This window comes from Podarcis filfolensis (genome assembly GCF_964270895.1).
Source record: "Podarcis filfolensis genome assembly, chromosome: 2".
NCBI lineage: Eukaryota > Metazoa > Chordata > Lepidosauria > Squamata > Lacertidae > Podarcis > Podarcis filfolensis.
Genome location: NC_139605.1, coordinates 80,513,689 through 80,526,271, shown reverse-complemented (window position 1 = coordinate 80,526,271; position 12,583 = coordinate 80,513,689). Strand labels below are relative to the sequence as shown.

At 45.2% G+C, this 12,583-nt stretch overlaps 1 protein-coding gene and 1 pseudogene across 2 annotated transcripts in view; one reads left to right on the top strand and one right to left on the bottom strand.

The window, feature by feature from the left end:
* Window positions 1–3,766, bottom strand: part of TNPO2 (transportin 2) — a 31,414-nt gene extending 27,648 nt beyond the window's left edge. Inside the window, exons 1-3 of the mRNA XM_083597569.1 lie at window positions 3,550–3,766; window positions 937–1,052; window positions 494–569 (exon numbers count right to left, since the gene is read on the bottom strand). Of these exons, the coding sequence (XP_083453695.1) occupies window positions 494–569; window positions 937–1,035 (175 nt within the window). The 5' untranslated portion in view covers window positions 1,036–1,052; window positions 3,550–3,766. The remainder of the gene's footprint in view (window positions 1–493; window positions 570–936; window positions 1,053–3,549) is intronic.
* Window positions 3,767–6,185: 2,419 nt separating this feature from the next.
* On the top strand, window positions 6,186–12,324 carry LOC310755188 (RING finger protein 11-like; annotated as a pseudogene). Its single transcript, XR_014552328.1, has 3 exons — window positions 6,186–6,561; window positions 9,086–9,255; window positions 10,893–12,324. The product of XR_014552328.1 is annotated as an RING finger protein 11-like (transcript).
* The last annotated feature ends 259 nt before the right edge of the window (window positions 12,325–12,583 follow it).

Below are 12,583 nucleotides of genomic sequence, written 5' to 3'. Positions count from 1 at the left end.
CAAGGTCCCTTACTGGTCATCTGTGTGTTTACAATGGGCTTGCATTCCTACCCTCCTGTGCAGACCCTTTCATTATAAATATACACACACACAGACACCCAAAACCAAACTTATGTATTAATCCTTACATTCTTTCTGCACCCCCTCCCACCAAAAGAAAGCAGTATAATCTCCACTGTAAAAAAAGATGAAGATTATCAGTGTCTGGCAAAATTCTGACAGTTGAATTCCTTGCTAGAATTTGACTCACTTTTCATAGCAAGGCAGAACAGAGAACAAAAACAATTACTAGTTCAGCACCAAAGGGAAAGGGAACCCTTTCCAACCTCTACACCAGATAGTACTTTCTGAAGCAAAACAGGTATCAATCAAGCAAATACATTATTCTGCCATAATTCTAAATTAGCAGTTAAATCCTTGATATTATACAATAAAGGCAAGATACCACGACGTTTTTCTCAAACTTTCATCGTGACAGATGTAACTGACATACCCTCAGATTTCAGTCGTGTCAATACAAATATCAAGTAGTTATTGAAATCAGGAAACTGGTTCAGCTGCTTCAGTTTCTGTAACATTTGTTAAAGAATTAATTCTTAAAAATTTCTACTAATAAAGGGTTTTCAAGACTCTATACATAATGATTTTACTGATTTTTCAAATGTTCTTATGCTAAAAATGTTGGACTCTTCTTTTCTCATACAATACTGACCCAATATAGTTTCCAAGACTAATGCACCTGTTCCTGCTTGCATTCCCAAACATATAATTTAATTTAAGGATAGACTATTCTATAACATTTGTTTATCTCACAATTTACTTCTGATTGTTTTACTAGACATAACATGGCTTATTGTTTCCTGCTCCCTTTGCAGTTCATGAGAAATGTTTTCTCTTATGCCACTTTCTATGGCAACTTTGATTATTCAAGGATACATCTTGAACAATACGCTGTGTTGCTGTGTTTGGAGACTGAGAGTCTTTGAGTAACTGAAGCACTTGCTGGAGGCCCTGTTCATCTGGCTGCCAGTCCATGATGGGAAGCTGCCTATCTGTAGAATGATAAAGAATAATATAGTATATTAGCATGACAGCAGAGCTACACTTCAACTCATTGTCTTATGACTGCAAACATCACCAAACTAAGAAGCAAAACTACATGTTGTACACATCTGAGAGCACCTTCACTTGCAATCAAAATTCAGGTAACCTAGGTAATCAGCCAGTGCTTGCTTATATTTGTACAAGCCAGATGGCAAATTGGTATTTGAGGCCCACAAAAGACAGGATTCATTTAGATCCATAACTCTGTAAGGTGGGCAAGATGGAGAGACAGTGATTTGCACAAACATCATAGATGGAGTGATTTCCCATGTACCAGAAAAACTTGTCCACTATACAATATTGCACCTGGATTTCACATGCATAAGTTGCTATACTTCTCCACAAGCACAAATGTGACCGCTTAAGCAGTGTTAGAAACTGATATATTATGGCAGCTTAAACCTAGGATATGGGCACAAAAATGGAATGTCTGGGCACACTTTTTATAACAATACAAAGCTGAAAATAAATGAACTGCAGCTAAAATATTTCACATGGTCTGATCCTCCAGTCTTCAGAGAGTAGCTGGAAGTGGGGAAGCAGAAAAAGGTCTTCCTTTCCTTCCACTCTGAAGTTTTAATCTGAAACCTTAGGCACAGTACTGCACCCAGAGTTTAGCAACTGCTTACACTAATGAAATTCCCTGTCGCAAAAGGCGCCTAGAACAATGGGAGTTTTGAACACTGTGCTTAAGACAATATAAATGAAAACATCTAAAAATAAGTTTTACCAAAAAAGATATGCAACAGAGCAAGGTCCTTAGAAAGTGCTAGAAAACCCATTTTTGGCAGCATAGTCAAGATCTATGTATGACTCATCAGAGAGCATCCATAGAACATGGGAGGAACTTGCTCAAGGCTCTCCCCTATGGCAATATATAGTAGACAGGTTTCACTGAAATAAATGAAAGATAGCAATAAATAAAAGATAGCAATAAATAAATAAAGATAGCAAAGGATGTTGATGTGAGGGATGACTTTGTTTGATATTAGTAATTACCCATGTATCATACTACAGTATATAATGCCTAGTTGTTACCCATTTGTTGCATGCAATTCTGACAACTTCCGGCAATGTTCTGCTTCTAAGACATATTTTCTAAGGTCTAAATAGGCTATTTTGTATCAAGCAAAATGTTTTTCCTCATATAGATCACCTATTGTTGTTTTGATTTCCACATGAAATGTAACTGCACAGCTTCCACAAGCATCCACTTAATAAGGCCTCTGACACAACACTGCACAATCCAATACCTATAACTGTGCGTTTGTGACTCTTCAAAATGTATTAGAGGTTGAGTGCTCCACAACTATTACACTCAAGTGTGAGAGTACTCACCTCCCTTTAAAAAAATCCAGTTGATACCCAGAAACTACCCGCTCGTACATACAAATCATTTTGTAAGCTTTTCACTCCCCTCTATTCCAATTTTGATTTTTGAAGTAGTGAACAGTTATGATCAACAAGCAGGGCTATTTTGCTTCCATTACATTGGGACTGGACATACTCTTAATACTTCAGAATGAGGGCATGAAAGAGGACCGTGCAAAGACTCCACATAGTTGGGGAGACACGTGCTTACAGCAAGGAAATGGGAGTACTGTACAAGGTATCAGGCGAGAGCCAACAAGAGCCGAGCCAAAATGCGGGACTCTCCAGCACATCTATTCCAATTCCAGATTTTATTCTTATCTTCCGTCATCTCAGAGATGTAAATATTAGAGGTGACAGATCAACCAACAGTTTCTAATCACCAAACGGAAGGCCTCCCCACCCCGCGCCCATGCTTAAGAGGCTGTGTGCTTTTAAGTACCAGCTGCCTTCTGGGTGGGGACGAAACGTATAATGGGAGATGGATGGTTGATGGATGGTTTGAGCTTTCTAGTCGCTTTTAGAAACAAGGCGCTGGACTGGAGGGACCTTTGATCTGGTTCGCCGGGGCTCTTTCTGTTTAAGCGTGCGCCGGGCGAACAGTTCTTCGGCGAGGCTCTCCCGGCTCCCGCCTTGGGCTCTGCAGCACCACCTCCCACACAGAGGAAGCGTGAGAAGCGCAGCTGCCCAGGGCCCCGCTGACCACCGCGGAAGCCCTCACGCCCCTCCCTCAAAGCCATGTTGGGCCGGAGCAGCCCAGCAGCTTAGCCGGCAACGTCTCGCCCCAATCAGATCAGGCCCGGCCAACTCGGTCCCCCCCGCCCGCCTCGCCGCCCACGACCGGGCCGTTTCAGATTCCGCCCCACTCCCGCCCTGCCTCCTCAGCCGCTGGGCGACCTAACCCCAGCCAGCCAGCCACCCGCCTAAGCCCGGCTCCTTGAAGGCTTCGCCTTCGCGAAATCCCTGCCTAGGCCGAAGCCGGGGGAGCCTCGCGCCATCCCCTCACACGCCCGCTCACGGCGCGCCCCAACCACCGAGCTTCCCACGCGCGCCCAGGGAACCCCGGCGCTGTACCTGCCCGGTTCCCGCGTGCCCAGGTTCAGACCGCGGCTTCGGCGCCGAAGGAGGGAAGAAGGTGGGGGCGGCAAGACGAACGCGACACGCGGGCGATGAGCCGGGCCGGCCGCCGTCTCTGCCGCTCACGTGACTAAGACCAACAGGAGAAAAAGGGGAGGAGCAGAGGACCCGCTCGCGCACGTCTATAGACGAGGGCAAAGCAAGTACGTCACGTGGCTCGGGAGAAAGGGCGGTAGCCACGCCCTCTCCTCCCTCCGTCCACTAGTCCGGATGGAAGCGCGGCGCCTTGAGGCAGATGGCTGACGTCATGTCGCGCAACCTAACTTGGCCGCTGATGAAGCGCTACAAAGCCAGACGGCGGGAGGCTTGATTCTGTCGCCCAGCTGCACGTTGTCACCCCGAAGAGATTTCGTTTCGCTTGTTTTTAAAGTTTTTCTTCCGGTGCAAACTTCCGTTGGCTGGGGAAAAAAACTAATACAGTAGCTTCGCGTCTACCTAAAAACGCAAGCAAACAGTTCTTTTTCCAAGAGCCACCGGGCGCCTTTCCGTGCTCAGTGTAGCAGGCGGTGTCACCGAAGGGAAAAAGGAGTTCAAGCGGCCGTTGGGCTAGGGAGGCTGTCCCCGCCCACGTGGCCGGGCTGACGCGTCTAGCCTGACCCGGACTCCGAGCCGGGCGGGGTGGCGCCGCCTTTTGTCGGTATAAGACATGAGGGGGCGCTTCTGGAGTCTCGTGGATGCATATTTCTGGAGGAGGGGGCGGAGGCGTGCCCATTACGTTCTACGGAGCATGTGCAGTGCTATCTTCAAATAACGTTGGCAGAGAAACGTAAAAAGATTACAGAGTTGGGAGCGATCAAACAAACCACAGGGGAGCAGCCCCGTGCAAGCAACAGATCATGGCCGCCTGCTCAAAGATGGGCAAACCCCGTGGTAGGGGGCTTCAGGGCACCGGCGTAGCCAGGATTTTTGTTAGAGGGGGGAGAACCTCAGCTATGTATTTTTATTGATTTGTGGGGGCAGCCATGCTTCAGGGGGAAACCCTTGCTTCCAAATAGGCTACTAGGCTGTCACATTTGCCGACAGCTTCATTATAAACTATTATTTATAACTAAACATAATCTTGTTTGTATAAGATGTGACAATGCTTAGGGCTAGGCTGTTCGATTGTCACATGTATGGCGCTCTTTTATTGCATATATGTTTCTTGTACAGTACATGACAAGGTAACTGTCCATGCATGGGCTGCTACGGAGAGATGTATCACGTTGATGATTCTGTATTATGGGATTATTATTATTATATTTGTTAGTCTCCCTATCTTTCCCAGGGCAACCCAAAGTGACTACAGTCATACCTAGGGTTACGAACGCTGTGGGTTGCGTGTTTTTGGATTGCAGACTGCGCCGTACCTGGAAGTGTCAGAACGGGTTACTTCCTGGTTTTGGTGCATGCACAGAAACACCAAATCATGTCGCGCATCTGCGCACACTGAGCACTGCAGGTTGCGAATGTGCCTGCTGCATGGATCACGTTTGCAACGCAAGGTATGGGTGGCGCTCTGGGTTAAACCACAGAGCCTAGGGCTTGCTGATCAGAAGGTCAGTGGTTTGAATCCCCGCAACGGGGTGAGCTCCCATTGATCGGTCCCTGCTCCTGCCAATTTAGCAGTTCGAAAGCATGCCAAAAAGTGCAATTAGATAAATAGGTACCGCTCCGGCGGGAAGGTAAACGGTGTTTCCGTGTGCTGCTCTGATTCGCCAGAAGCGGCTTAGTCATGCTGGCCACATGACCCGGAAGCTGTACGCCGGCTCCCTCGGCCAGTAAAGAAAGATGAGCGCCACAACCCCAGAGTCCACAACTGGACCTAACGTTCAGGGGTCCCTTTACCTTTATATATAGATACATTAAAACCCAGAGGAAAAATACATTAAATACTTCTCACCTACTTTTAAAAGGCCACAGATGGTCAAAGGCCAAAGGTCATGCTACTCCCATAGTTTGCTCTGGAAAACCCACCAGAGCAGATTTCGAGAGCACATGGCAGGATGGAAGAGTTGGAGAGGATGGGAAGTCTATATGAACAGCAGTGTTGGATACAACTTATGATGAACATTACAGAAAACTCAAGGGCTCATAGTAAAAATTCACTGTCATATAAGTAGCATTTTCATATCCCGCTTTTCCTCCCAAGCACTCAAGGTGATAGATACGGTTCTCTACCCCCCGCATTTAATCCTCACAGCAATCCTGTATGATAGAGTAGGCAGAAAGGCAGTGTGTTGCCCAAGATCACCCAGTGGGCTTCGCGGGGAGGGGGCGTTGAACCCTGGTCTCCTAATCCGGAACAAATCAATGCACCAAGCAGGATTTAGACAGTTTAAACTTTACACGTAATATTGAAGTAAGATTCTCCTGGTTCAGATGTGATCCTCAGCCCGAGCACTCAAGAACAACTCGGTTGGTTGGTCTACCTTTTTATGCTATTTACTTCCGACATAATGTAGATCGCAACCGAAACATGAAAATTAGTAATTAGATGAATAGTTATGGACTTAAACTCTGCTGCGCATAGAAATGTTCAGATTTAATTAAAGCTACGCTGTAATACCGTTTGAAGGTGCTTCTTTTGTTTATCGCTGCCTATCGGAATGCCAGTTTACCTTTCCGTCTATTTTCCGCTGCTACGCCCTATCCTTCCGCGGTCGGGTTGCTTCACACTGCGCAAGCGCGGAGATCCAGTCTCTAGAACTACATTTCCCGATAAGACTTGCGACACGCCGCTCCTCCCCTGCGCCCCCCTCCCATTCCGGAGCTGGGGGAGGGAGGTTGCCCGGGCCGGACCCGGCAGCGGCCCCGAGCGGGCGGGCTCGGGCGAGCATGGGGGGCTGCCTTTCCTCGCAGGCGGCCGATGACCTGTCGCTGCTCAACGACTCTACCGGCGATGGGGCGAGCCTTGGGCCTGGGGATCCGTCTCCACCGCCCATCCCTGTCCCGCCGCCCCCCTACCAGGTAGCGGGTCGGGGGTTGCGGGGCGGAGGGCGAAAGGGGGGCTGTGGGGCGGGTTCCCCCAGGCCTCGGCGACTGCGGTGCTGGGCGTCGGGGCCAGCCCTGGGTAGCCTACGGGGTTCTGCTACGCAAGGGAGTAGGAAGCCGACATATGGGGCGAGGAAATTCGGGTGGCATTTTGAGGGGTGCACAGGGGTCGGCTATTGGCTTTGGCTTCGGGTTCTTGGGGTAAGTAGGGCGGGGTGAGCTGGAACAGTAGCTATAGAAAGAAACCGGGATAACAGATTAGGGTGGAGACCCCCGACCTCATCCAGGTATGCTAAGGAGACACAAGAATGGGGCTTGATGCCCCCTCGCCCTACAGTCACCTAGAGAGTAGATGTTACTGGGGTGAGTTAAGCCCATTATTGGCTTGGGAATGGATGTACAAGGTTGAGCAGGAGACAGAACAGTGTCAAGCACAGAAAGATAATATTTTTGCACTGCCATTAGTATTGCCCTTTAACCTTTGGACTGTGGTGTGTGAGTCTGGGGTCATAGGTCAAGGTTCTCTCAAAAAGCTATGGAAACATGAGTTGTGTGACTAGGGCTGGGGTCGTGGTGGGCATTCAGATAAACTCAAAGTCATGAGTCAGTTATAGAAGATAAGAACTGGGGAGCAGAAATAGTGTGGTGTGATTTATAAGAATGAGCTGTGGATCTGAAGTGAGGAGACCCAAATTCATGTTGAGCTGTGAACTGCTCCGCATGATGAAGTATACAACTTACAATGTAGAATGTAAATGTGACAGGACCTGCTTTGAAGTACAGGCATCATACAGGTATGTTTGTTGGTGGGCCAAGATTGACTGCAGCCCCACAAATTGTATGTTTGGTGGCAAACCTGGGTTAATGTGGGAAATGGCTCTCAATGAGCAGTACAGTACTGAACATAACCAATCAATTACTAAATAGGCTTGGTTGAAAATGAATGTTTAGACTCCAGGCTATCTTATGCTAGGTGTGCGTTCACCCATCCTGACAAATCTTTAGAAGATGTTGAGTTCCAGGCTGTGGTAACCAGGAACGCAGAGTCAGATTTCATAACACCACCATCTCTTTCTGCAGAAAAATGACACAGAACACGCATGATTGTTACGTCTTGTCCATTTCAACAGCTGTCCTGTGTGCCTTTGATATTTGCTTTCCCATGTCTGAGGTTTATTGTGGAGCAGCTGCATGTTTCTCTGGCATTTTTGCAAGCTGCCATACCTGCAGAGTAGCATTCTCCAATGTGGGGACAGACAGTCTATGGAAGAAGAATTAGGAAAAACTGAGGGAAATTCTGGTGGTTTCATCCTGTTTGAAACCTGGGGAAGGTAAAGGCAGCACAAACTTAGTTTAAAAGGGTGGCTAGAACAAAACATCAGGATTCCATATCTCAAAGTACCAGAGTGGATCTTGGGAAGATGGCTGTTAGAATGTGTGGGGAATTTATTCACATTAATTTCAGAAACTCTTTGGGTTACCTCCTGAAACATATAGGCAGCGGATTAGACAAATGAAAAACCTGCTTCACACACACAAAAATCCCTACACTATTATATTATAGATTGCTTTCTAAAGGAAATAAACAAATGATAAATACACTGAGGAACTTCCATATTTAAGAAGAGTGTACCACAGATGATTGGATAATGTTTACTAACAACATAGAATGGATGTTCTGCTTCTAAACTTCTTTAGCTTTTGACTGGCCACTTTTAGACAAAATGCTGAATTAGGTAGACTATTGATTTCAGCCAGCACTGCAATTCTTGTGTCCCAAATCTTGATTGGGGCAGTGTTCCTAACAATTATCATCTGCTTTAGAGACCAGTAATTTAATGCATCTCTATGGGGGCAACTTGCAATTTGCTAAAATGTCTTCATTTTAAACGCAGTGGCTTGGGAGCAAGGGCATTCTGCTGCATGAAAGCAATTGGGGGCATGGGCATTCCAAGCTAACAGTATATTATTGGACCACTGTCTCACAATAAATGTTTGTCTAGATACATCCCAAAATAGAGGAGCAAGAGATGGATCTGATTGTTTTATGGTGAGTTAATTAGTTCTGCAAGGATCCCAACACCAGAGTCCATAGCAGACAGAAGGGCTTCTTACGCATCTGCAAATGATGCATTTGCTGTTTAGTTAGCAACTGCTGGCTCACTCCCCTGTAAAAACTTAAAATCCCAATCAGAAACATGACAGCACCATGATTTAGCCCATCTGGTGTACTACAGAGTAGATATTATCTGACAGTTACAGCTTGCATATGCCAAAAAGTTAAGTATGTCAATGTAGGAGCCTGCAGGGTTATTTAGTTTTGCCACATCTGTGGAAATATGTTGAATAACTAGCTCTACTGGAGTAATATAGGGGTCTGTGAAGAAAGAATAGTTGACGGCTGAATTGCTGTATGTTGAGTGTGGGTTTATCTCCATTTGATTACTGGCTGGTTACAAGAGTAGCAATCACTCAGCCACTCTGTCTTCTGAATTTCTAGGAACATGCACCAATTCCAGTATATCACCCAACGCCCAGCCAGGCACGTCTTGCCACACAACTAACAGAAGAGGAGCAGATCCGTATAGCTCAGAGGATTGGGCTGATTCAACATCTTCCCAAAGGAATATTTGATCCAGGCACAGAGCCATCGGAAAAGAAAATCAAAGAGTATGTTTTCCATGTGTAATGCTTTGTGTTTATCCAGTTTACTGAGACTATTTGCTAGTAGATGCATATATAGCCTTTATATCCCACTGACAGTGTGTAGCAATTCCCTTTCCAAAATGGAATATGGGTATATTGTACTGTCCAATTCTTGGTTTTAAAAAATGATGACTTGCTGTCCTAAAACAAAATTATACCCGGCCATTGTGGTAGTCTGTAAAGCATATGGGAAATTGTCCTTATTTCCATAGCATGTTGTTGTACACTCTTGTATCAACTGACCCCTTTTTTTAAAAAAAAGCCCTTTGAATCTATTTTCCAAATGGAGCAACTATATTATTGAATAACTCATTAGGCAACATTGCAGGATCTTAAACTACTGGAAAGGGGACTTGAAGAAAAAGGCAGGAAGCCATCTCAAAAGCTGGGGAGTCGGGAAAATGGCTAAAAAGTAGAATGGGCTTTAGAGGTTTGGAAGGGCTTCCACTCCTGAAGGAAAGGCTTATCTGCTCTAGCTTGTTGTTTTTTTAAAAAAAGTACAGGTCCCAATACTAATTCTTGTGGGACTCCACTTTCTGTCTGCTTTAGTAAGGTTTGTACTTCTATATGCTTGGTCATTTTAGCAGTTTTTTTCAGGACAGGTGTTAAGCTAACCAGCCTGTAATTTCTAGGATTCCCCCTGGATCCCATTTTAAAAATTAGTGTCACATTGGCTACTTTCATCTTCAGATGTGGAGGTTGATCTTTGGAACAATATAGAGTGGTACCTCAGGTTACAGTCACTTCAGGTTACAGACACTTCAGGTTACAGGCTCCGCTAACCCAGAAATAATACCTCGGGTTAAGAACTTTGCTTCAGGATGAGAACAGAAATTGCGTGGTAGCGGCGAGGCGGTGGCAGGAGGCCCCATTAGCTAAAGTGGTACCTCAGGTTAAGAGCAGTTTCAGGTTAAGAACAGACCTCTGGAACAAATTAAGTTCTTAACCCGAGGTACCACTGTACATATTCTTATTAAGTCAGAAACTTCATATTTGAGTTCTTTGAGATCTCTTGAGTAGATTCAGACCCCAATTTGCCTCAATTCCTCAGACTTCATACAAAACTTAATTTAGGCAAAAGTTAGTTCCCCACCATCATTTTTCCAACACAGCAATATTTCCCCCCAGCTATATAACACAAGGTGAAATTAACATGCATCATATTTAAAGTGAAATATTGTTCTCTTCAGCCTCTGCATCCATCTAACCTTAAATAGTTCTTTGCTATGAAGACAGCGTGTATTTAAAAACATCCAATAAAATGTGAATATACAGCAGCAACTTTCAGCTGGGGTAATGTCCATGTTTTGGAATAGATGTAGGTGGAGGGTCATCCTTGAACCTTGGAAGTCAGAAGCAAACTATTTAAGATAGAGCGCTCTGTGTGTAACAGGCTTGCATGCTTTCCAGCACCACAACCAGTATTGGACACTGTTAAGAATGGAATAGTGAGACCAGATGACTTGCCAGGTAGTAGTTCTTTACTGGGATACCTGAACTTACCACGTGGTGGCAAATTGGGCAGGGAATGCAAGAGAGAAGTTTTAGAAGCCATCTTAGTGTCTTTAATAACATTTCCTTTTTTTTCTGCCTGATTTCAGGTGTGTGATCTGCATGCTGGATTTTGTATACGGAGACCCCATCCGGTTCTTGCCCTGCCTGCACATCTACCACGTTCACTGCATTGACGACTGGCTGATGCGATCATTCACCTGCCCTTCTTGCATGGAGCCAGTTGACGCTGCTCTTCTGTCCTCCTACGAGACTAACTGAGGTGGCTCGGTGCCCTGCTCTTGTTAATGCTTCCAGGCTCTGGCTGTGTGGGGGGCTGGGATGTGGCACACTCTTTTATTTGCACACTTCTGGGATACACCAAAGATCCTATGGCAGAGAATCTGATCCCAGGCCTTGAGGACAACACAGAACCATTCTAGCTTGGCTGGCTGTGCTAAAGGCTGACTTGTGCCATATTTGAGAATTGTAACCAGAGTAGGTGGAGACTGGGGGCGAAATGGCAAAGCAAGAATTGTCCTTTCACTCCACCCACAAATGCTGTTTTTTTCTTTTCTTTTTAAGAAGATCAAGATTGTTCCTTAGGACTATTCTTACCCACGTACCTGTTTAAATCCCCACTGAGTTATCAAGTACAGGTCTGGGGTGTTACATGGGAGGGGACTGCAACTCTTTGACCCAAAAGAGAGAGTTGTTTAAAGCTGACACTGGTTGCAAAGATCTTGTAATGTCAAATCCAGAAAAGGAGTTTTAGCATTGTCACATCAACTCTGGTTGGTTTGTGGCAGAATCTGGAGTTTTGAGAAGTGTTGAGTTTTTTTAAAGCATTTCTCCATTATCCCACAAATGCTTCTTTTAACCAGGTGGGAAACAGGCGTCTTTAAAGCTTGGCCACTATTGAAATCTTACCCAGTAGCACTTGTGCTACAATGCACAAAACAAGTCTAAGGGGTTTGTCTCAGTTCTTTGTGGGGGCAATTTGGAGCAGCGACCTTGGCGGGGACTTGAGCTTGATTTCTGTAGTTGGAGTCAGAGTGCTTCTGTTTAAAGGTTCATGTTTCAACTAGGAGTGAACGATACATACTTTTCACTTCCTCTCTTCTGCTTGTAAAGATTTTAAGATGCTTTTAAGGTGAAGGAGACAGAAGAGTTATTTGTTAAATAACAGCTTTTTAGTAAGTTAGTGATGAAGTACAAAAGCTTCCTCTACAGATGGTAGGTTAAGGCATTCAAGTGCACTATTGTAAAGGGTAAAGAAACTGTTTGTTTGCCCAATGTTTACTCTGTTTGCCTTACACAAAATGAAGACTCTTGTCCCATAAGAAACTGCTAGCGATTAATGCCATGCAGCAAGCCCACTGTTTGGAAAGGCTTCCCTTAGTCATGCTGTTTATTGCCTTGCAAGTGGAGAGGCGTGAAAGTGCTTTTCTGATTATGCATTGTCCTTAACAAGGATCTAGCACTTGAAAGTAAAACTGATGTGTGTTGCATTCAAATGGAAATAAAATAGATTGCATATAATCCCTTGTAGAAATAAGTATTTGGGCAAAGCGGACTGCTCATATCCCTTTTCTTCCATCACTCTTTCCAGCTAAAATGAATGTCAGCAGCACTTGACAAGGAGAATTCTTCTACTGGTCAATCATCAGTGTTTCTTTTCTGTACTACCTTTTGTCTTTTGCAAAAGATGGACTTGGTGGTTAGTCCATTTTTGATCAGGCATAATTTTAGAGTTGCAAGGTCCATGCTGAGACTTGGGCCCTTCCTCTTTCCTTATTGT